The 21,036-nt window shown below is 43.4% G+C and overlaps 2 protein-coding genes across 6 annotated transcripts in view; one reads left to right on the top strand and one right to left on the bottom strand.

Moving 5' to 3' along the window:
- Positions 1–236: 236 nt before the first annotated feature.
- NDUFB9 (NADH:ubiquinone oxidoreductase subunit B9) lies at positions 237–10,654 on the bottom strand. The gene is made up of 4 exons (XM_003903146.4): positions 10,465–10,654; positions 7,013–7,205; positions 3,464–3,577; positions 237–453 (listed from the first exon to the last, which is right to left on the bottom strand). Exons 1-4 carry the CDS (start codon positions 10,563–10,565, stop codon positions 322–324), a joined length of 540 nt encoding a protein of 179 aa, XP_003903195.2. The 5' UTR covers positions 10,566–10,654; the 3' UTR covers positions 237–321.
- Positions 10,626–21,036, top strand: part of TATDN1 (TatD DNase domain containing 1) — a 61,173-nt gene continuing 50,762 nt past the window's right edge. The window contains exon 1 of one of the 5 annotated variants that reach the window (XM_009213552.4): positions 10,626–10,727. In XM_009213552.4, coding sequence (XP_009211816.1) covers positions 10,706–10,727 — 22 coding nt within the window. In that variant the 5' untranslated portion in view covers positions 10,626–10,705. Of the gene's footprint in view, positions 10,825–21,036 lie in introns of all 5 variants that reach the window. The other 4 variants (XM_003903144.4, XM_009213555.2, XM_009213556.2 and 1 more) reach the window with 4 other exon arrangements.

Here is a 21,036-nt window from a genome sequence, read left to right as displayed (position 1 = left end):
TTCCAGTTACCACAGCTAATTAGGCTTTTGACTTGAGAGTTTATTCGCCTCAATCTGGTTCTGCCTCAGTTTTTCCTTACTGGTAATATGTGCTATCCGTGATTTATTGCAGAGAACACAGCTGACCGACTACATGTCCCGTTATTTTCTTCACATGCACAATTGATAAAACAATGATAGTGGCACAGTCACTTGGCATCACGGTAATTCTTAGAAGAACGCCAGTCATACCAGAGACCATTTCATTGATTTTTTTATTAGGGCAAGTGCATGTTGTGTAACGTATTTCACTTGCAAGTATGAAAGATGAGGGGTCTCTCTCTATGTGGGCCGCTCCCGGGGTCTGGTCACAATATGCCACCACAGTGGGGGCAAATCACCTTCCTTTCGGGCAGGGGGCAAAGCTTCAGTTAAAGGACCACCAGGTGGCGTTTCCTCCTGCAGCTGCTTAACCTAGAAGGAGGCAAGGAAGGAATCATTACCAAAGGAATCTAATTGACTTTAAAAATCTGTTTGCTGCAGCGAAGGGTCAGCTTTATATCTATGGTCTGTCACTGACATGACACACTGATCACAATATTGAAAAGTGTTTTTCGCATACACCTGCTTTATTTTCAGACCCACACTTTCAGAAAAGTCTCCTTAAGGGTTTTCCCATTCTTCTAAACAGTAAAGCCTATTCTTCCCCCCACCCCTATTCTTCCTCCCTCCTATTCTTCCCCCCACCCCTTTTCATCACCTGATTATCTGGACCTCCTCTTACTCTGTAGACAAAAACATGACAACTATCATTCCAATTCTCCTTGTCACAGTCCCCCACTCACTGACCAGAAAAACATTTATTTTTGTGTCTCAGCTAAGTGTTCTCCAAAAGCACCATTAAGAAACCTTAGTTCATAATATGTTGGGGATGTTCCTTGTAAGCCCCCTTCCTAGCAACCAAGGACAAAAATAAACCACAAAATCACATGTAAAAATATGCCCAGTTCTGCCAAATGCTGCCCTACTACCTCCAGTTCTAGTTATAGCCAAGATAAATGTCCTAACAGAGGATAACCCATTCTGGATTGTGGCTGCCCTGGGCCTCCAGTCACATGTGCTGCTTAATAATGCTGAAGTGATGGCATATGTAAAGGAGGAACTGTTGAGGTTATCCCAGTGATCAGTTGCAGAATGAACCCGTGGCTCACCATGAATATACTTCCAGCTTCTAAACGGTGAGACATTTCTGACAAAACACTGCCCCCTTTGGACACAGTGCCCTTCCTTCGGGTCACCCTTGGCCAAACACTTGCAAAGGTCAATATCCTTACTGTTATCACCAGAACCAGCACAACTTCCAGATCATGAATTCAAATACCCCACTGTCCAACCACACTCTCCCTTTCCCACTCCCTTGTTTAAATGCCTCCTTGAAACTCAGAGAGACTACCATTTCACAGATCTCCCAACTTGGCCTTCCCTCTCTGCATCTGCCCCCCCGCTTAACTTTGTTTTTTTTCAATCCAGCTTAGATTCCATCATGACCATAGCTTCCTCTCGAATAACCTCAAGTCCCTTGTCACTCTCTCTGAGCAAGAGATAAACTGAACCACATACCCTCAGGCCTGTGCTCATACAGCTTAGTATTGCTAAAGAGAAAAAAGACACTGGAGCAAATCGGAGTCATTACTCACTAACTATTCCCAACCTCAAATGGGCCTTCGCCACCTGGCCATCCTAGTACTCTCCAGCAAGCCCCTCCCCTCCCCATGACTATCACACCTTCTCCCCGTCACTATCACATATTCTCCAAACATGCTGCGCCCACTTGTTCTGGGCTTTTCCTCCTATTTCACTAAAAAAAACCCCAAAAAACAAAAAAGCTATTACACAAGTCTGTCATCTTCAAAACTTCTTTTTTTTTTTTTTTTTTTGGGATGGAGCCTTGCTCTGTCGCCCAGGCTGGAGTACAGTGGCCGGATCTCAGCTCACTGCAAGCTCCGCCTCCCGGGTTTGCGCCATTCTCCTGCCTCAGCCTCCTGAGTAGCTGGGACTACAGGCGCCCACCACCTCGCCCGGCTATTTTTTTGTATTTTTTTTTAGTAGAGACGGGGTTTCACCGTGTTAGCCAGGATGGTCTCGATCTCCTGACCTCGTGATCTGCCCGTCTCGGCCTCTCAAAGTGCTGGGATTACAGGCTTGAGCCACCGTGCCTGGCCCATCTTCAAAACTTCTAACCCAAATTTATATATAATCTTTTGCCCAATTATAATGGACAAAGAATCCTTTCTCCTTTTCTTCTTTCTCTACACTCTCTCCTAAAGATTCCATACATCTCTCCATGGCTTTTAAAACTGAAAACTCCCAAGTTTCTGTTTCTAGGCCAAATCTCTCCTGGGAGTTCCAGATTTCCACATCTAAAGCTGGCTTCTGACATCTGTACTTGATATGTCACAGGATTCTCAAACTTCAGCCTTCCAAAATGAATTCTCGATTGCTGCTCTGACATGTGTGCCCCCTTCCCCAATCTTCCCTATCTTGGTAAACATCACCAAACTCCAGATGTTAAAGCTTCAAACCCAGAAACCATTCTCTCTCTTTTTTTTTTCTTTTTGAGATGGAGTCTTGCTCTGTCACCCAGGCTGGAGGACAGTGGTGCAATCTCAGCTCACTGCAACCTCCACCTCCTGGGTTCAAGCAATTCTCCTGCCTTGGCCTCCCAAGTAGCTGGGATTACACGTGTACACCACCACGCCCAGCTAATTATTTGTACTTTTAGTAGAGACGGGGTTTCACCATCTCTAGTTCAGGCTGGTCATGAACTCTTGACCTCAAGCTATCACCTACTTTGGCCTCCCAAAGCGCTGGGATTACAGGTGTGAGCCACTGCACCCTGCCCCAGAAACCATTCTTGATTCCTCCCTGTCCCTTGCCCACCCTCAACATCCAGTCAGTCGTCACATCCCTCCAAATGATGTCCTGAGTAAATTTCTTTCCATATCCACTTCATCCACCCTGGTGCTGATCATGACAACCTTTTGACTAAACTTCTGCAATAATCCTAGAAGGGTCTCTCTGCTTCTTCTCTTCCCCTCTCCAATATAGTCTTCACACTACAGCAAGATTGAGCTTTTAAAAATATAACTGACCATCCTAACATGACTGAAAAATGCCTAAGACTCTAGTGGAAAGGCAGGTTAAGGGACCGTATGGCAAGAAGGCAAGAAAGTCAGGCAAAGGACTAAAGAGAAGGAGATCTGAAGCAAAATCAAAGACAAAGCCAAAAAGACCAGGGAATGCACTTTAACTTACTTGTAAGGTGGTTATAAATTTAAATTGATACACTTAGATACCACAGTATATCTGAGAAGTAAGGGCCCAGAGTAACTGTCATGTCTGGAATCTGGACCTCTGCATGTGGGGATCAAAACTTGACTCCATCTACATAGCTAAGGAATATTGAAGTACAAGTAGAACGCACCTCTCGTTCCCAGCTTTCCCTCCGCAGTTTCTTCCACTGTTCTCTCTTGGCAAAGTAATCAGGATACATTGCCTTCTCAGAAGGATGCCAGTCATCTAAGCACCATTCTGGGACCTGTCAGGAGAGGAAATCATGGTATCAATCCACAGGACACACTTACCTATCCCTGATAGGGTCTGCTCAGGAGATGTAAGACAAAGATCAAGGTACATTTTTATTTTTATAACCACTGCAACTACCAGACTGTTTCTAACTCTAAGCAAAGAACAGCAGAGGATAAGCAGGAACCAATAATAACGGAAAATGCCTCAGAGTCAAAGACGGTGCTGAAAAATAGCACCATCATCAGTCCAAGGAGAACTGGCTTCATTCCTCCCCTACCTGCCTTCTCTAAATATCCAGAGTAGTCTTATCTTACTTGGAACTCTTAATTAGAGTATCTCAGAAATATTAAGCATCAATCCAAGTTGGTTAACTTTAAAGTCTAAAATGAACTTCGTTATAGCAAAAAGTATACTGTACGATCTTGAATCTGAAAGTAGAAAGTCTTAATGACATCTCAGAGAAAACTGACACCTAAAAAACAGTACTGGCACACCTTAGAGATACTGTGGGTTTGGATCCACACCGCTGCAATATAGCAAATATCACAATAAAGCAAGTCACAAAATGTTTTTGGTTTCCCAGTGCATATAAAAGTTATGTTTATACTATACTATAAAGTGTCTGATAGCATTATGATGTCTGTTGAGATGGAGTCTTCTGGTGAAGATTTTGTGAATATTGATTAAATAACAAAGGACTTTGAATAGTACAACTTAGTTGATAAAGCGGTGACAGGGTTTGAGAGGATTGACTCCAATTTTGAAAGAAGTTCTTCTGTGGGTAAAATGCCATCAAATGGCATCACATGCTATAGAAATATTTCGTGAAAGGAAAAGTCAATTGATGTGGCAAACCTCACATAATATACATAAAAAATGTACATAATTTAAAAATACATTATTGGTTGGGCGAGGTGGCTCCTGCCTTTATTCCCAGCCCTTTGAAGGCTGAGGTAGGGAGATTCTATGAGGGTAGGAGTTCGAGACCAGCCTGGACAACAGAGCAAGATTCCATCTCTACAAAAAATGAAATAAATTAGCTAGGTGTGGTGGTGTGCACCTGTATTCCTAGCTAGTTGGTTGGCTAGGACAGGAGAACTGCTTGAGCCCAGGGGGTCCAGGCTACAGTGAGCTATGATAATGCTACTGCACTCCAGTCTGGGCAACAGAGGGAGACCATTTTCAAAACAAAAACAAAAGAAATACGTTATTGATAAAAACTCCAACAATCATCTGAGCCATCAGAAAACCAATCTTTTTACTGGTGGAGGGAATTGTGTCAATGTTGATGGCTGGTGACTAAACAGGGTGATGTTTGCCGACGGTTGGAGTGGCTTTGGCAATTTCCTAAAATAACAATGAGGTTTGCCACATCAATTGACTCTTCCTTTCACCAAACACTTCTATAGCATGTGATGCCCTTTGATAGCATTTTACCCACGGAAGAACTTCTTGCAAAACTGGAGTCAATCCTCTCAAACCCTGCTGCTGCTTAATCAACTAAGTTGATGTACTGTGTGAAGTCCTTTGTTACCATTTCATCAATGTTCACAAAATCTTCACCAGGAGACTCCATCTCAAGAAACCACTTTCTTATTCATCCATAAGAAGCAGCTCTTCATCTGTTCAAGATTTATCATGAGATTACAGCAATTTAGTCATGTCCTCAGGATCAACTTCTATTCTGGCTCTCTTGCTATTTCCACAACTTCTGCAGTTACTTCCTCTGCTGAAGTCTTGAGCCCTTCAAAGTCATCCACAAGGGTTGGAATCAACTTCTTCCAACCCCATTAAAGCTGACATTTTGATCTCTCCCCATGAATCATAAATATCCTTAATGGCATTTAGAATGGTGAATTCTTTCCAGAAAATTTTACTATGCCCAAATCCATCAGAGGAATCAACATCTATATCAACTATAACTGTGCAAAATATATTTCTTAAATAATAAAACTTGCACGTTGAAATTACTCCTTGATCCATGGGCTGCAGAATGGATGTTAGTAGACATGGTAGCAGGTCTCGACAGTGGGTTTGAAAGATTCAGTAAACCATGTTGTACACAGATTTGCTGTAACTCAGCCTTTGTTATTCCATTTCTAGGGCACAGGCAGAGTAGGTTTAGCATAATTCTTAAGGACCCCAGGATTTTCAGAATGGCAAATGAACAATGGCTTCAACTTAAAACCACCAGCTGTATTAGCCCCTAACAAGAAAGTCAGCCTGTCCTTGAAGTTTTGAAGCCAGGCATTGACTTCTCTCAAGGTATGAAAGTTCTAGATGGTATCTTATTCCAAAAACAGGCTACTTCATCTCCACTGAAATTCTGTTGTTGAGTACAGCCACCTTCATCAACTATCTTAGCCAGCTTTTGTGTAATAATTTGCTGCAGCTTTTCCATCAGCACTTGTTACTTCACCTTGTACATCTGGGTTACAGAGATGGCTTTTTTTCCTTAAACCTCATGGACCAACCTCTACTAGCTTCCAACTTTTTTTCTGCAGCTTCCTCATCTCTCTCGGCCTTCACAGAAATGAAGAGTTAAAGACTTGCTCTGGATTAGGCTTTAGCTTAAGGGAATGTTGTAGCTGGTTTGATCTTTTGTCCCAACACTAAAACGTTCTCCGTATCAGCAATGAGGCTGTTTCACTTATCATTTGTGTGTTCACTGGAGCAGCACTTTTAATTTCCTTAAAAAACCTTTAGTTTCCTTTGCATTCACAACTTGGCTAACCAGCAGAAAAGGCCTAGCTTTCTGCCCATCTTGGCTTTCAACATGCCTTCCTCACTCAGCTTAATCATTTCTAGCTTTTGATTTAAAGTAAGAGATGTGCAACAGATTTAAAGTGAGATACATATAACTCTTTCTTTCACTTGAACACTTAGAGGCTATGGTACGGACATTAATTGTCCTAATTTCAGTGTTGCTGTGTCTTAGGGAATAGGGAGCCCTGAGGAGAGGGATAGAGGGAGAGGAACTACTGGTCGGTGACAGTCAGGACACACACATTTATGGATTAAGTCTGCTGTTTTATATGGGCATGGTTTTTATGCCCCCAAACAATGACAATAGTAACATTGACAGTGACTGATCACAGTTCACCACAACAGATAGACTAATAATAAAAAAAAGTCTGAAATCTTGCAGGAATTGCCAAACTGAGAAACAGAGACAGGAAGTGAGCCCATGGTGTTGGAAAAATGGTGCCCATAGACTCGCTCAGCACGGGGTTGCCACAAACCTTCAATATGTAAAAATACAGTATCTGCCAAGCACAATAAAACAAAACGCAGTAAAATAAGGTAGGCCTGCGTCTGACAACTGTCAGGAAAGAAGTCTCCTAGCTACCCCTTGAAAGGCAAGTGATTTCCAAGGCTGAGGTCTGGGACTGAAGAAACAAAGTCTATCTCTCAGAAGGCAGTCATCATTATAATTCTCGCCTACCTTGTAGCAATCGTATCTCTCATAGGAGGTGCCCCCAGGAGAGTCAGGGAAGATGTACGGCTGTGGATGCTGAAAGTACCAGAATTCTTCCTCAGCCTCCTTCAGCAGCTGGGTGGCCTTCATCATATCCTTTTCATTCTTATGTTCTTCAAACCGGGCTCTCATCAAACAAGCAAAGTATCGGTATTTGTCTCTTAAACCAAAATGATTTTGAAGATTAGAAATGTTACCTACTCACATGGTCAGAGTTGCTGTCTGACAGGAGGCTGCACTCCTGACACCTTCTGGATGGGCAGTGGACCTCCCCCAACCCTCCTAATGGAGCAGCCGTATCATCATGGCTGCTTCCTCTAGAGCCCACCAAACAGCAGCAGCAAAAAATAATGTATTAAATATATACCCTAACCATTTTTCTCCTCTTACATCCAACAATGGAAAGAGGATTTAAACTAAAAAGAAAAGAGAATTCGCAAGAGAAAAGCTATAACCTCTGTAGGATCATTCAACATTCATTGAATGACAGCTTCCATTTCCTTCTATCTTGTGCTAGTCACTATGCTAAATTCTGGAGATACAAAGATGAATAAGAAAGGTGTTACTTGGCAGAAACAGTATTGCTTAGCTCATACAGAGCTGGGTTTGTATCCTGACTCTGACACTAGCTGCATAACCTTAGGCAAGTTAAAGTCAGGTTCTAAAGAAACTGGGCAAAGACCAGCTAGGAGGTTTTGACAGTAATCTAGGACACAGATGACAAGGGCCTGAAAGTAGAGAGCTGTGATGGTGACAGGAGACAGGAGAGACATTTAGAGACATTTAGACTTCCCAGTTATGAGAATAGGCTCCCCAATCAGACTGTGTAGGCCTGAATCTTAGCTCTGCCACTACTAGCTGTGTAACCTGGGGTAAGTTAATGTCTTCTGGCAAGGTGCAGTGGCTCATGCCTATAATCCCAGCACTTTGGGAGGCTGAGGTGGGTGGGTGGGTCACCTGAGGTCAGGAGTTCAAGACTAGCCTGGCCAACATGGCAAAACCCTGTCTCTACTAAAAATACAAAAATTAGCCGGGCATGGTGGTGGGCGCCTATAATCCCAGCTACTCGAGAGGCTGAGGCAGGAGAAGCGCTTGAACCTGGAAGATGGAGGTTGTGGTGAGCCAAGATCGCGCCATTGCACTCCAGCCTGCGCAACAAGAGCGAAACTCCGTCTCTCGTAAACATTCAATAAGACAAACACACTTTAAAAAGTGCCTGGTACATCCCAAGTGTTCAATAATGTCAGTTACTAATATCATACTAGAAAGAGAATTTACAAAAACCAGTGTCGAATTATACATGGTGTATGAGTATGTGTGTTATTGGCAAAGGAGTAAGGAGCAAATACTTGAGATCAATTCTGAGACTTAAAGCTCAGTAACTAAATTACTAATAATACCATTAGTGGAGGCAGGAAATTTGGGAAAAGAGTCAGAATGGGGAGTGATAGGAAAACAAGTTTGATTTCAAAGAATTTAGATAAATTGAGTTTGAGAGAACAGTTGGTGATCTTTTCAAATTTTTTTTATTATTATTATTTTTTGAGACAATGTTTCACTCTTGTTGCCCAGGCTGGAGTGCAACAGGGCGATCTTGCCTCACTGCAACCTCTGCCTCCCAGGTTCAAGCGGTTCTTCTGCCTCGGCCTCCCGAGTAGATGGGATTACAGGCACCCACCACCACACCTGGATAATTTTTGTATTTTTAGTAGAGACGGGGCTTCACATGTAGGCCAGGCTGTTCTCGAACTCCTGACCTCAGGTGATCCATCTGCCTCGGCCTCTCAAAGTACTGGGATTACAGGCATGAGCCACCATGTCCGGCCAACAGTCAGTGATCTAACAAACAATTTGAACTACAGCTCTAGAGACAATTGAGCGCAGGTGGTGACTCAAGTCCCAGCACTAAATGAGGCTGCCCAAAGTACATACAGCAACATAGTAAGCCTAGGATGGAACCACAGAGAACAGCACAATGAGGGCAAATGGAGGAAGAAATTAAGGCAAGGATTGAGAAAAAATGTCATATCTAAAAAATGCTGAGCCATAGCTGTCATAGTAGCTAGTTTATATCATCTTCCTCTAGCACTATGGACTTCAGTATTCCCAGTTGTAGTTCAGTATTGCTTGAATTCTTTTTTTTCATGTTTAATTTTTTTTGACACATAATAATTGTACCTATTTATGGGGTACATGTGATATTTTAATACATCCATATAATGTATAATGATCAAATCAGGGTGATTTGGATATTCATCACCTCAAACATTTATCATTTGTGTTGGGATACCTGAATCCTGGATGGCTCAACTTCCTTCATCATCAATTTGTTTACATGTCCATTTTCCCCACTAATCCATGAGCTGCTGCAGCTCAAAAATTGATTACTAACATTTATATATTTAGCATAGAGCATAGAATCTGAATTGCAAATTCTGTCAAATAAATAAATAAGGAAAACTCAAGGAAGAAACTAACAATCCCATCACATTGTACTTGGCCATCTTCCTGCCAAATCAAGAGAAGTATGTCAGTGACCTTCTAATAGTCACATACATGCAATCTGGGCTTCGAGAATACCCTCTGCAATTCTTCCAGGCCTAATCCATTTTCCATGGAGTTTTTTCCCAGAAGCCCTTCTTATAAAATAGGTTTGGGGAGTTGTAAGACTGGAGTGGAGGCCTGGCACTCACACATCTTGGGTTGTCAGCCCACCCTGCATTGAATTTAGGTTATTAAAATCTACAGATTTTAACACTATGCTCTAACACTAGTCTCAGATGGATAGAGAAGGAAAGAGAATTATGTAAGAGGTGAAAAAGATGTAAAGGTAATGAAAAGGACTAGATGAAGCTAAAAAGAGAAAAGCTAATGGGAGGGGTGGGCGAATAATGATGCTTTGGAGTAAGACCTAAATTTTAACCCTGGCTCAGACACTTACAAACGCTATCACCTTGTTACTAGCTGTACTTACCTCCTTATCTGTAAAATAAGCTTAAGATAATTCCTAAGTTTTGCTGACTAAAGAAAATAACGCATAGCTTACTGCTGTTAATATTGGAAAGTAGAAGATCGTGAAGAAAACGATTATTTAGCGAGCGCTGGACCCATGACAATTACAATTTTAGGCGTATTCCTTTATTTCACTTAATCTTCCTGCGACCCTCTGCGCTGGTCCTGCGTCCGTTTCACTACACAAAAAGCTGAGGCCCAGACCCGATAAGCAACTCTACAAGATCTCCCGGCCATGGGTGGCAAAGCCTGGATTCGAACCCGGGTCTACGACAGGATTCTGTGGCGCGAGAGGCCACCTTCCAATTCCGTCCCGAAATCCTTGAACCTCCCGGTACCCGGTGGCCTCTCCACCTCCACGGGGCCCCCAGGGTCACCTCCCCAAGTCCTGGGTCCCCATCCCTTACCTGTGGACGCACCACGACTCCAGGTGGCGCAGCGCCCGCTTATAAAGCCGCAACACCTTCTGCTGATGGGTCAGGTAGACCCCCGACACCGATAACGCCATGACTGCGCTGACCTTCCCCGGCCGCGGGGACAGCCGGGAATCCGTAGGCCTGCGGCAGCTGACGGAGCAACGCCAGGCGGAAGGGTGGAGCAGCCGGCGGCCACTTCCGCTTCCGCCGGAGAGGTCTCCCATCCGCAGTCATGGGTCGCTTCAAGTTTGTCGGTAAGAGGAGCGTTTTCCACGCCCTTGGGTCTTTTTGACTTGTCCCGGGCGTCGGTCACCAAGGTCACAGGACCCAGGAATTGCGCCCTCCGGCTTTGTAAGGGTTGAAAGGGCCGCTCAGTGGAAGAGGGCGCGGGGAGGTTTCTGGGTGCTGTTAATGTTCTGGTTCTTGATCTAGGTCCTGGATTCACGAGTGTGTGTTTATTTGTAAAAATTAACAAGCCAAGCTGTGCAGTTATGATTTTTGTGCTCTTTTCAACATCTGTAATGTATTCTGTTTTTAAAAAAGAGAGAAAACTCCAAAAAGGCCAATCACTGTGTTCCCATTCATCCCACGTGCACCTCCCGGCCCTTGGATGACCGCTTTTAGGGCCCAATTCACTCAACCTTTCATTCGTTCATATCATAGTTAATGAGCGCCTCAAGTGAGCCTGGCACTGGCCTAGAAACACAGGGCACAAAGCTCTCAGTTCTACTGTCATCACCATCTAGTGGAGAAACTAGAGAACACAAGTAGTGGGGAGAAAAACAAAATCTGTACTTGGCAAGTACAGTGATCCAGTCAGTATCAGTAGAATAAGAGAGCGAGAATGCTGCCGGGATTTCAGTGGGCATGGTCCTCGTCTTTGTGGGGTTTCCAGCTACTTGAAGGTGGGAAATGACAGCGATCACACCTCTGCTTTAGCACGGTAATGCTGATAGCTATTATGTAGCTTTTGTGGGAAATAGGGAGAGGTAGGGAATCACTTCAAGACTTAAACTAGGGTAATGGAAAAGAGAGAGAAATGGAAGAGATGTGTGCAGCATTTAGCAGTCGAGTGTTCATGGCCGGTAGTAGAGAGTGAACAAAGATGACTCAGGGTTTGGAAAAATACTGAAATATGAAATGGAAGCATGACTAGTTTGGCGGTGAGGAGAGGTACCCAGGTCCATTTGGGTTAAGTTTGAGATAATTATAGGACATCCAGGTAGAGATATCTGGGCAATTGGGAATGTGGTCTGGCAATCAAGAGATAAGGATTATACATTTACATCTGAGAGTTATTTAAGCAGTATTTTTTTTCAAAGACGTTGTGCTAAGTCCTGTGGAACTGTAAAATCTAGTGGTGCAGTTTTCAGACTGGAGACCTAAGACCTATGTACTGTACAGTCAAAAGCAAACGCAGGAAAGAATATGTTAAGTGCCAGGAAAAAGGTTTTGAAATTGCTGTGGGAAAGCCTGGAGTAGGGATTTGGGGAGGGGTCCTCAAATAAGACATTGCCGTGTCTTAGCCTTTCCATCCTAACGTTTGATATAATTGATGAGAGAGATGGAATAAAGAGCCATGAAGTCCTCCATAAAGAAAGGCCACATAACTTTTTAAAAGTGTGTTTATGTTACACAACTAAATCCTTGCCTCAAGTTAATGTTTCAAATCCATCCTCCATGTAGACTCCATTTTGGTGTATCTAAAACTCACATCAGCTACATGTTTCTTTTGCTTCAAATCTCTCATTTATTCTCCTCAGGATAGTCTTAAGTACTTTCACACCATACAAAGCCCTTCTGTTGTCCAGTCCTGCCCACTTTTCTAGCCCATCCCTGGACTGCTCTATGAACACTTGTGCATGCTGTTTGTTACCTCTGACAAGGTTTTAGAGTGGCAGTTTGGGGCCAAAATATTCCCCCTGCCTACCAACCCTGTTGCCTGTCTGCCTACCTGCCCTGCCTACCTACCTACCTTACTCCTTAAAACTTATACCACATTATTTGTAATTAAATATGAGTCTGTCTTTCCCACTAGATCAAACTCTTAAGGCAGATACTCTGGTATGGTATTTATATTTTTTTTCCTAGGGGCGTAGTACAATGACTGTTTGGGCAAGTATGAATGAGTGGCTTTAATGCTAAGGTGATAAGAAAATTAGTAAAGGGATTAGCACCAGATAAAATAAGCAAGAAAAGACTTCTTAGAGAAGGAGACTTTATTGGAATAAATAATTGGAATAAATTTTTTCTGCATGGTCTCCTTTAGCCCCGCTCTCCTAAAGTAACCATATTAAAAGTTTAAAGTATAGCCTTCCCTAATTTTTTAATAGATTGTTATGCAGATTCATAAAAATACAACATATCAAGTTTTTTTGGGTTTTTTTTTCCTTTTTAAGACAGAAATGAGATCGTATTATGCATTCTATCCTTGGTATATGACTTACTCTGATATTTAATCTTTCAGTTTGTGTCATTTAAAAAAATTCTGTCCATGAATCGCTAGACTAAATTATTAGCCTAATAGTGAGTTCTGAACAAATACTTTGAAAAACATCATATTAAATCTCTGGAAGATTGGTCCCTGAACAAGCTTCACATGGGACAATTGCATGAAAAATTAAACCAGTATTATGAAAATTACCTTAGATTTTGGTTTAAGACAGCTGACCATTATAATTCTTTCTACATTTCTCTCTTTTCTACTTGCATAACAAGTGACTGCCCCTTAGAACTATACCCCAACACTGGGGGTTTTTGTTTGTTTTGAGACAGGGTCTTGCTCTGTCACCTAGGCTGGAGTATAGTGGCTTAGATCATGGCTCCAGCATTGACCTCCTGGGCTCAAGTGATCTTCCTGCCTCATCCTCCCAAGTAGCTGAGACTAGAGGCCCTCACCACCACACCAGGCTAATTTTTTTTTGTAGAGACAGTGTCTTGCTATGTTGCTCAGGTTGGTCTTGAATTGCTGGCCTTAAGCAGTCCTTCCACCTCCACCTCCCAAAGTTGTGGGATTACACATGGAGCCACCGGCCAGCATGAGAATTTCTTTAGCCCAACTTACACTCTTTTCTTTCTCCACAAGTGGAATTTTTTATATTCTATTCCCTGAGTGTTATTTACAAACTCTTCCACTCTCAAAAATACTTCTACCTGCAACTATTATATGCCCAAATCTCTACTGCATTGATCTTAGATTACATAGTACACAAAAAAATGAGAAATATCTGTGCAAGAAGAAAATGCAAAATACAAACAACAGTGAAAATAAAAACATCACATTCCATTCCTGATATTGTTTAGATATTTGTCCCCTCCAAATCTCATGTTAAAATTTGCTGTCCAACGTTGGGGTGGGTCCAGTGGGAGGTGTTTGGGTCACTTCCCACCATCCATCTCATGGGGGTGGATCCCTCATAAAAGGCTTGATGACCTCCCTGTGGTAATGAGTTCACACTGGTTCCCCTTCCCTTTCCACCAGGGTTGGAAACTTACTGAGATCCTCCCAAAAGCAGATGCTGGTGTCATGCATCTTGTACAACCTGCAGAACTATGAGCCAAATAAACCTCTTTTCTTTATAAATTACCCAGTCTCAGGTGTTCCTTTATAGCAATGCAAAAGCAAATTAATATAATTCCTCCAAATCACACATAACACTTCCATATCTATCTTTCCAGATCTTCTGTAGGCATACCAAACAAAATAAGATCATACTGAGGCTACTCTTTTGTAATCTGCTTTTTTCAATCAATCACAGTCTCCACCTTTCTATTTCAGGAAATTTTCATCTTAACTAATACCAAAACCATACTCAAACTTTTCCTGTTGTTCCAAAAATGTCCCTTGGTAGTCATGTCCAAAATAGTATCCCATTTAGAGCAACACATTTGGTTGTTCCTTAAGTTTTTAAATCAAGTGCAGAGGTTTGCAAACTTTTTCTTTAAAGGGCCATATAGTAAATACTTTAGACTTTGAGGGCCATGTGATCTCATTGCAGCTATTCAACTCTGCCCTTGTGTGTACTGTGATGTAATAATAAATACATATTTGTTCTGTGCTCCCATTCCTTTGTGCACAACTCCTGAAACCTTTGGAATCTCCTAAGTGCTTTTTGTATGCTACTAAGATGACTGATGACTGGGGGCTCCTGGATAGCCTCAGGATGGGGGTTTGCCTAGGAAAACCAATCATGTGATTAGAGAGTTGGAAGTTTCAGTCCCTCCCACCCACTCCCACCTCTGAGGAAGGGGAGAGGAACTGAAGGTTGAGTTGTTCACTAATAGCCAGTGATGTAATCAATCATACCTACATGGTGAAGCCTCTAAAAACCCATACATGTCTCTTATGTGTCTCTTCCATATGGTCGTTTTTGAGCTGCATCTTTTTATAATGAATGGGTAGTAAGTAAAGGGCTTTCCTGAGTTCTGTGAGCTGCTCTAGCAAATTATCAAACCTGAGAAGGGGGTTGTGGGAACCTCTGATTGTAGCCAAGTTGGACAAGTTGTGGGTAACCTGGGAACCTCCTGCTTGTAATTGGCATCTGGAATGGGAGGAGTCTTGTGGGACTGAGCCCTTGACTTCTGCCGTCTGATGTTATCTCCAGGTAGATAGTGTGAGAATTGAATTAAATTGTAGGTCACCCAGCTGGTGTCAGAGAATTGGTTGTTGGGAGAGGAAACCCCACACCTACGTGATGTCAGAAGTGAATCTTCACACCTGTAATCCGAGCACTTTGGGAGGCCAAGGCGGGAGGACTGCTTGAGCCCGGGAGTTCAAGACCAGCCTGGGCAACAAAGTGAGACTCATCTCTAAAAAAAAAAAAAAAATGAAGTATTCAGAGTATTGTGAGTATGAGAATACAGTTTTCCTATCTCACACCTTGTCATTCAAAAGCAGGTGATAGTATGTAAGTAGGTGTGGCCATGTTCCAGTAAAACTTACGGTCACCAAAACTTGAAGTTCTTATAATTTTGATGTGTCACTAAATATTATTTTGATTTTCTTCAACTATTTAAAAATGTAAAGTCATTCTTAGCTTAGAGGCAAACAAAAGTAGGCAGTGGCTTGTGGGCCTTAGTTTACCAACCCCTTGATCTAGCGCATTTCTTTTTTTAATGGCACTGACTTGCCAAAGCAGCTGGGCTAATTGTCCCTGTGAAATAAAAATAAAATTCTAAGCCCCCTAAACTGGCTGAACAGACCCCCCGCCTTTGGCCAAGTAGACTCCAGAAAAACATGAAAAACAAATTCCCAAACATGATAAGATGGTCATGGTCTCCTTCCTTACTAACAAATACCAGACTTTTTTCCTAAAAGTTAAACAGAAACCAGCCTTGGAAAAACAAAGAATGGAAGACTTGCTCCTCTGCTGACTTCAGCCAACTGCCTGACATTGTGACCAGCCTCCCCTACTTTTTTGCAGTTTCACCATGACAGCTGACCAGTTTCACGAGGCATTCCTTCCTGTACTGAGGGCAGTCACCACCCCCTCAGCCCTCATCAAGGCTACCAAAAAAATACTCCTGAGATTCCCCTCATTGTATATGTTTCTCATTCGATTTAGGCCCTTTGCACCTGTCCCCTCACTCAGCATCTTTAAGCCAGTTGATTGACCTCCTATGAGATACTTTTCTCCTCCTCTTCTGACCATAATTTACTGTAACCTCCTTAATGTAACTACCATTTTGCATTTTTTTTTTTTTTTTTGAGACAGAGCCTCACTCTGTTGCCCAGGCTGGAGTGCCGTGGCGCCATCTTGGCTCACTGCAAGCTCCATCGTCCGGGTTCATGCCATTCTCCTGAGTAGCTGGGATTACAGGCACCCGCCACCATGCCCGGCTAATTGTTTGTATTTTTAGTAGAGAGGAGGTTTCACTGTGTTGCCAGGATGGTCTTGATTGCCTGAGCTCGTGATCCGCCAGCCTCAGCCTCCCAAAGTGCTGGGATTATAGGCATGTGCCACGGCGCCCGGCCCCATTTAGCCTTTAATAGGAGATTTATGCACCCAAAGACTGCGTTGTCTTTACAGACACCCTTCTCTCACCTATATAGACTTAAGGGAGACCCCCTTACCCACTGATGGATCCTGTCTGAAAAATTCTGCTGGCTTCCATTGTGCAGCCTATGTGGTGGTCTCTGATGGGAACCACTGGATCAGGCCCCCAGCCAACTGCCCGATGTGCCTAACAAGCAGAATTAGCATCCCCTCACTTGGGCCTGCCTCTGGCCAGGGATGAAATGGCTAATATTTATACAGACAGCTTGTATGTCTTTGGAGTTGCCCGTGATTTTGGCATGCTCTAGAAACAAAGAGGATTTTTTTACTTCCTCTGGACAACCTTTTAAGAACAAAGACTAGGCCGGGTGCAGTGGCTCACGCCTGTAATCCTAGCACTTTGGGAGGCCGAGGCAGGTAGATCACTTGAGGTCAGGAGTTCGAGACCAGCCTGACCAAGTTTAGGGGGCTTTCACCTGTGGAGACATGGTGAAACCTCGTCTGTATAAAAAACACAAAAATTAGCCAGACGTGGCGGCACGCACCTGTAAGCCCAACTACGAGGGAGGCTGAGGCAGGAGAATCACTTGAGCCTGGGAGCTGGAGGTTGCGTTGAGCTGAGATCGCACCACTGCACTCCAGCCTGGGTGACAGAGTGAGACTCTGTCTCAGAAAAAAAACAAAAACAAAGACTGTTTTGTTTCTCTTAGATGCCATTCAGGCTCATTGAGCCCTAACCGTTGTCATTGTCTAGGGACGTTTCTCTGACAAAACAGAAGACAGCGAAGGCAACCTCCTAGTGGATGCCACAGCTAAAGCTGCCACCCTGCAAGTGGCTCCTTGCCAAGTTACATGTATTCAACCCACTTCTCCTCCTCCTCCCCTTGCTCTTCTTCCTTGCTCTCCTCCCCATCTGAAGACCTTTGCAGACTCATTTTCACAAAAGACAGTCTTGGAGTCTGGAAGAGGGAAATGGATTAAACAAAATTGCACTTCCAATCCCCAGACAAAATTATAGGAAGGTCCAAATGGACATCCAGTCCTACCCAGCACCCTGCAAAGACAAACAACCTTTATATGTAATCTAACCCATTGGAATCCAGACAAAGTGATTCAGCGGGGTAGACAGTACTACTGTTGGTGACTCTCTCCAGCTCTTGCCCCTCAGCTATATAAACTTTGCAATATCTACCCTCAGTATAACCCAGGTGAACTCCTGAAGCTCCCTCCAGGACAATTTCCTCTCCCCTAGGGTCCCTTAACCATGTGACAACTTGATTTCATTTAGTTGCCACCATCCCACAGATTAAATTTTGTTCTTCTAATGGTTGATGATGTATTCTCATTGAGGTAAGTCTTCCACCTGTAAACAAGCAACAGCCGTGGTGGTGGCCGAAATGCTGCTTGAGAAAAACCATTCCTCTCTAAGGCGTTCCCACTGAATTCCACAGTGATAGAGGCACTCATTTTACCTGCCAAATACTAGAACAAGTTTTTAAAATGTGCCCTTTTATAGCACTTTCACTGTGCCTGCTCCCCCCAGTCTTCTGGGCTAGGTGAACAGTCTAATGGGATCATTGAAAACCAGCTGGCAAAAGTTACACAAACTTAACCTTTCCTGGCCTAAAGCTCTCCCATTAGCCTTACTGATGCTGCAGTCCACTCCTACCAGTAAATGTCAGCTCTCCCCTTTTGAAATTGTTACTGGTTGGTCTGTGCACTTAGACCAGGAAGTATTTTCTCCTGCCCAATTACAGGAGGGAACTTTAGGCTTATTGCCAGGGGCTTGTTCAAGCTGTAAAGATGAATCACTGCAGGTTGTAGAATCTTTTTACAGCTTCCCTAACAGGCCATAAACTCCAGTATTACTGCCTCCAGCTTGGTGATGACAAGTAGTGGAAGAGACATCAGTTAAAATACTTCCTCCAGCCTACTGGATGGGTGCTATGAATTAATCCTTGTGCTGCTAAGTTACAGAGACCTGACTCCTAGTCGCACATGTCTCATCTGAAAACAACCCCTGCTGAAACTTGGAAGTTGGTGCCGGTCTCTACACGAGACTTCAGTTAACCAAAGCCTATCTCTAGACCCAGAAGAAGGCAATAGTCCACATAAACTGCTTTCGTGACACCCAGGGCCAGGACTGTATTCAAAGACACTGGGTCTTTTACTTAATAATTTGCCTCTATCTAAACTAATAGAATTTGTTCCATGCCTTTCTACTAGATAACTTCAATGTTTAGTTAGCTACCTGTGTGCTTCCTCTTCCTGTCTTTATCAGCACTGAGCAGGGCTTGTGACCCTGCACGCCTGAGGACATCATTGTTCTGTTCCTGCAGTGAGGTATTCTCTTACTTAAGGTCAGTCCCTAAAGTTTGTCAGATAATCCCCTTGGATTTGTATGGGATTTATGGTTTTTCCCTTGATTCAGTTTTCTGAATTGTTAAATGGCTGTTCCCTCCGTTCCTTTTACTCTTATACCCATACTGTTCCCTTCCCCCCTCTGTCTTGTCTCAATGCAGAGAATGGCATGATAACACTTTAGTTAAGCTGTCCCAAATGTTGCTAGTAGAAGGAAACCTGTTGGATTGCTGGATTTGCCAACAATTGCCCTGATCCATTCATGATAGATATGTGCCATTGGTAATATCTGTCACTGACTTCTCAGATGTCCCTAATTCACCACTTACCCAGACCAACCCCTTTCCCTGTTGACTTTCCAGGTCCAATTGCTTCAAAGCCCAGATGTTGTCACCCCTTGTTTTGATTTGTCCTGTGTTTGAGACTGAGTCTTGCTCTGTTACCCAGGCTGGAGTGCAGTGGTGAGATCCGAGCTCATGGTAACCTCCGCCTCCTGGGTTCAAGCAACTCTCCTGCCTCAGCATCCCAAGAGCTGGGATTACCTGCCACCATGCCGGGCTAATTTTTGTATTTTTAGTAGAGACTGGATTTCACCATATTGGCCAGGCTGGTCTTAAACTCCTGACCTCAAGTGATCCACCTGCCTCGGCCTCCCAGAGTGCTGGGATTACGAGCGTGAGCCACCTCACCCGGCGTACTAGGGGACCTTCTTGACCTAAGAACTACTGGATAGACAAGTGTCACCTACATCAGATAAATAAAGTTAAAAAGATATCCCTACAGTGCCCACAATATTTACATTTAAAATAAGTGAGTGGATTCTGGAAAGCTTGCAAGAGAAATGACCCATGGTTCAGTTTGGTGATGTCAGCGCTCCTCATGAATGCATCTGCTGATTAAGACACCCTCAGGAGTATCACTTGTGCCCCCCATTCAGGCTCTGTGTTTGTATGTGGCATAGGGTCTGATCCACCTGCACAGCTTTGGGCACACTGTTGCCTTGACAGCCTACAGTTAGAAGGTTCCTGCTTGGTAGGATGTTTTGTAACCCCCATATCCTTCCACAGACTTACAGAAGGACCCCCTTTCTCTCCATTATTAAACTAAAAGGTCTGTATTGGCAGGGTATGAAGATGATACAGATCAGAGCGTCCTGGGAATATTAATTCCAAGTGTTGGGATTTATGTCAATAAGGATATTATTTGAAAAGTCTCTGCTACTATTAGTCAGATTGTTGCAGGATTTAGGGGGATGAGAGAGACCTCAGGTTGAAACAGGAGAATCTTTTATTGAGTGCACTCAGGCCCAGCAGACTCATGTCCAAAGACTGAGCCCGGAACAAAGCCAGCACTTGACTTTTAATACACACTTCACAAAAGGAGGTGAGCTAGCTTGAAGCAAGCTTACGGTGGTGTGAAAGCAAGGATACAGAGGCAGGACAAACTCAGGATTGCTCATGACCGTTGCCAAGCAACCCAGACGTCCGTTATCTAGGTTTGCCTAGGCACGGGCTTATCCCATAACCTTCACTCTGGTGCCCAGGCAGCTGTAGTTCAGGCCTACTCAGGCTTCTCATGACCTTTGTTGTACTTCTTAGATACAACAAAATACTTGAAGTTACTAGTTACAGAGAACAAGAATCTATAAACTCATACCATAAAACAAAGGAAAATTTGATTTTCTTCTCCCTATGTTGAGGGAGTGCTGGGAGAGTCTCCAGAGCACATTAGATAATATCAAGAGTTCCTGGGTCTGGGATGTGCCTGTTGCTGCCTCTGAGACAAGTCAGCCTAATACAGGAAAACTTATTTCTCTCTCTTTTTACTTTTATTTTTCTTTAATTTCCCACCTCAAGATAGCTGCAGATGCTGCAAAAAGCCTTGTAGCTCAACAAAAATCCCAAAACTCCTTGGCTCAAGTAGTATTAGATAATAAAATTGCTGTAGATTTTCTCCTAGGCAAACAAGGAGTCGTTTGGTCCATACCTCCTGTTACGTAAGTACTTCAGGTGAAATAGAAACTGTTAGAAGCCAGGCACGGTGGCTCACGCCTGTAATCCCAGCACTTTGGGAGGCCGAGGTGGACGGATCACAAGGTCAGAAGATCAAGACCATCCTGGCTAACACGGTGAAACCCCATCTCTACCAAAAGTACAAAAAATTAGCCGGGCATGGTGACAGGCGCCTGTAGTCTAAGCTACTCAGG

This window comes from Papio anubis, chromosome 8 (assembly GCF_008728515.1).
Source record: "Papio anubis isolate 15944 chromosome 8, Panubis1.0, whole genome shotgun sequence".
In the NCBI taxonomy this organism is placed as follows: Eukaryota; Metazoa; Chordata; class Mammalia; order Primates; family Cercopithecidae; genus Papio; species Papio anubis.
Note: the sequence above shows the minus strand (reverse complement) of the source record. Positions and strands in the feature narration are given on the sequence as shown.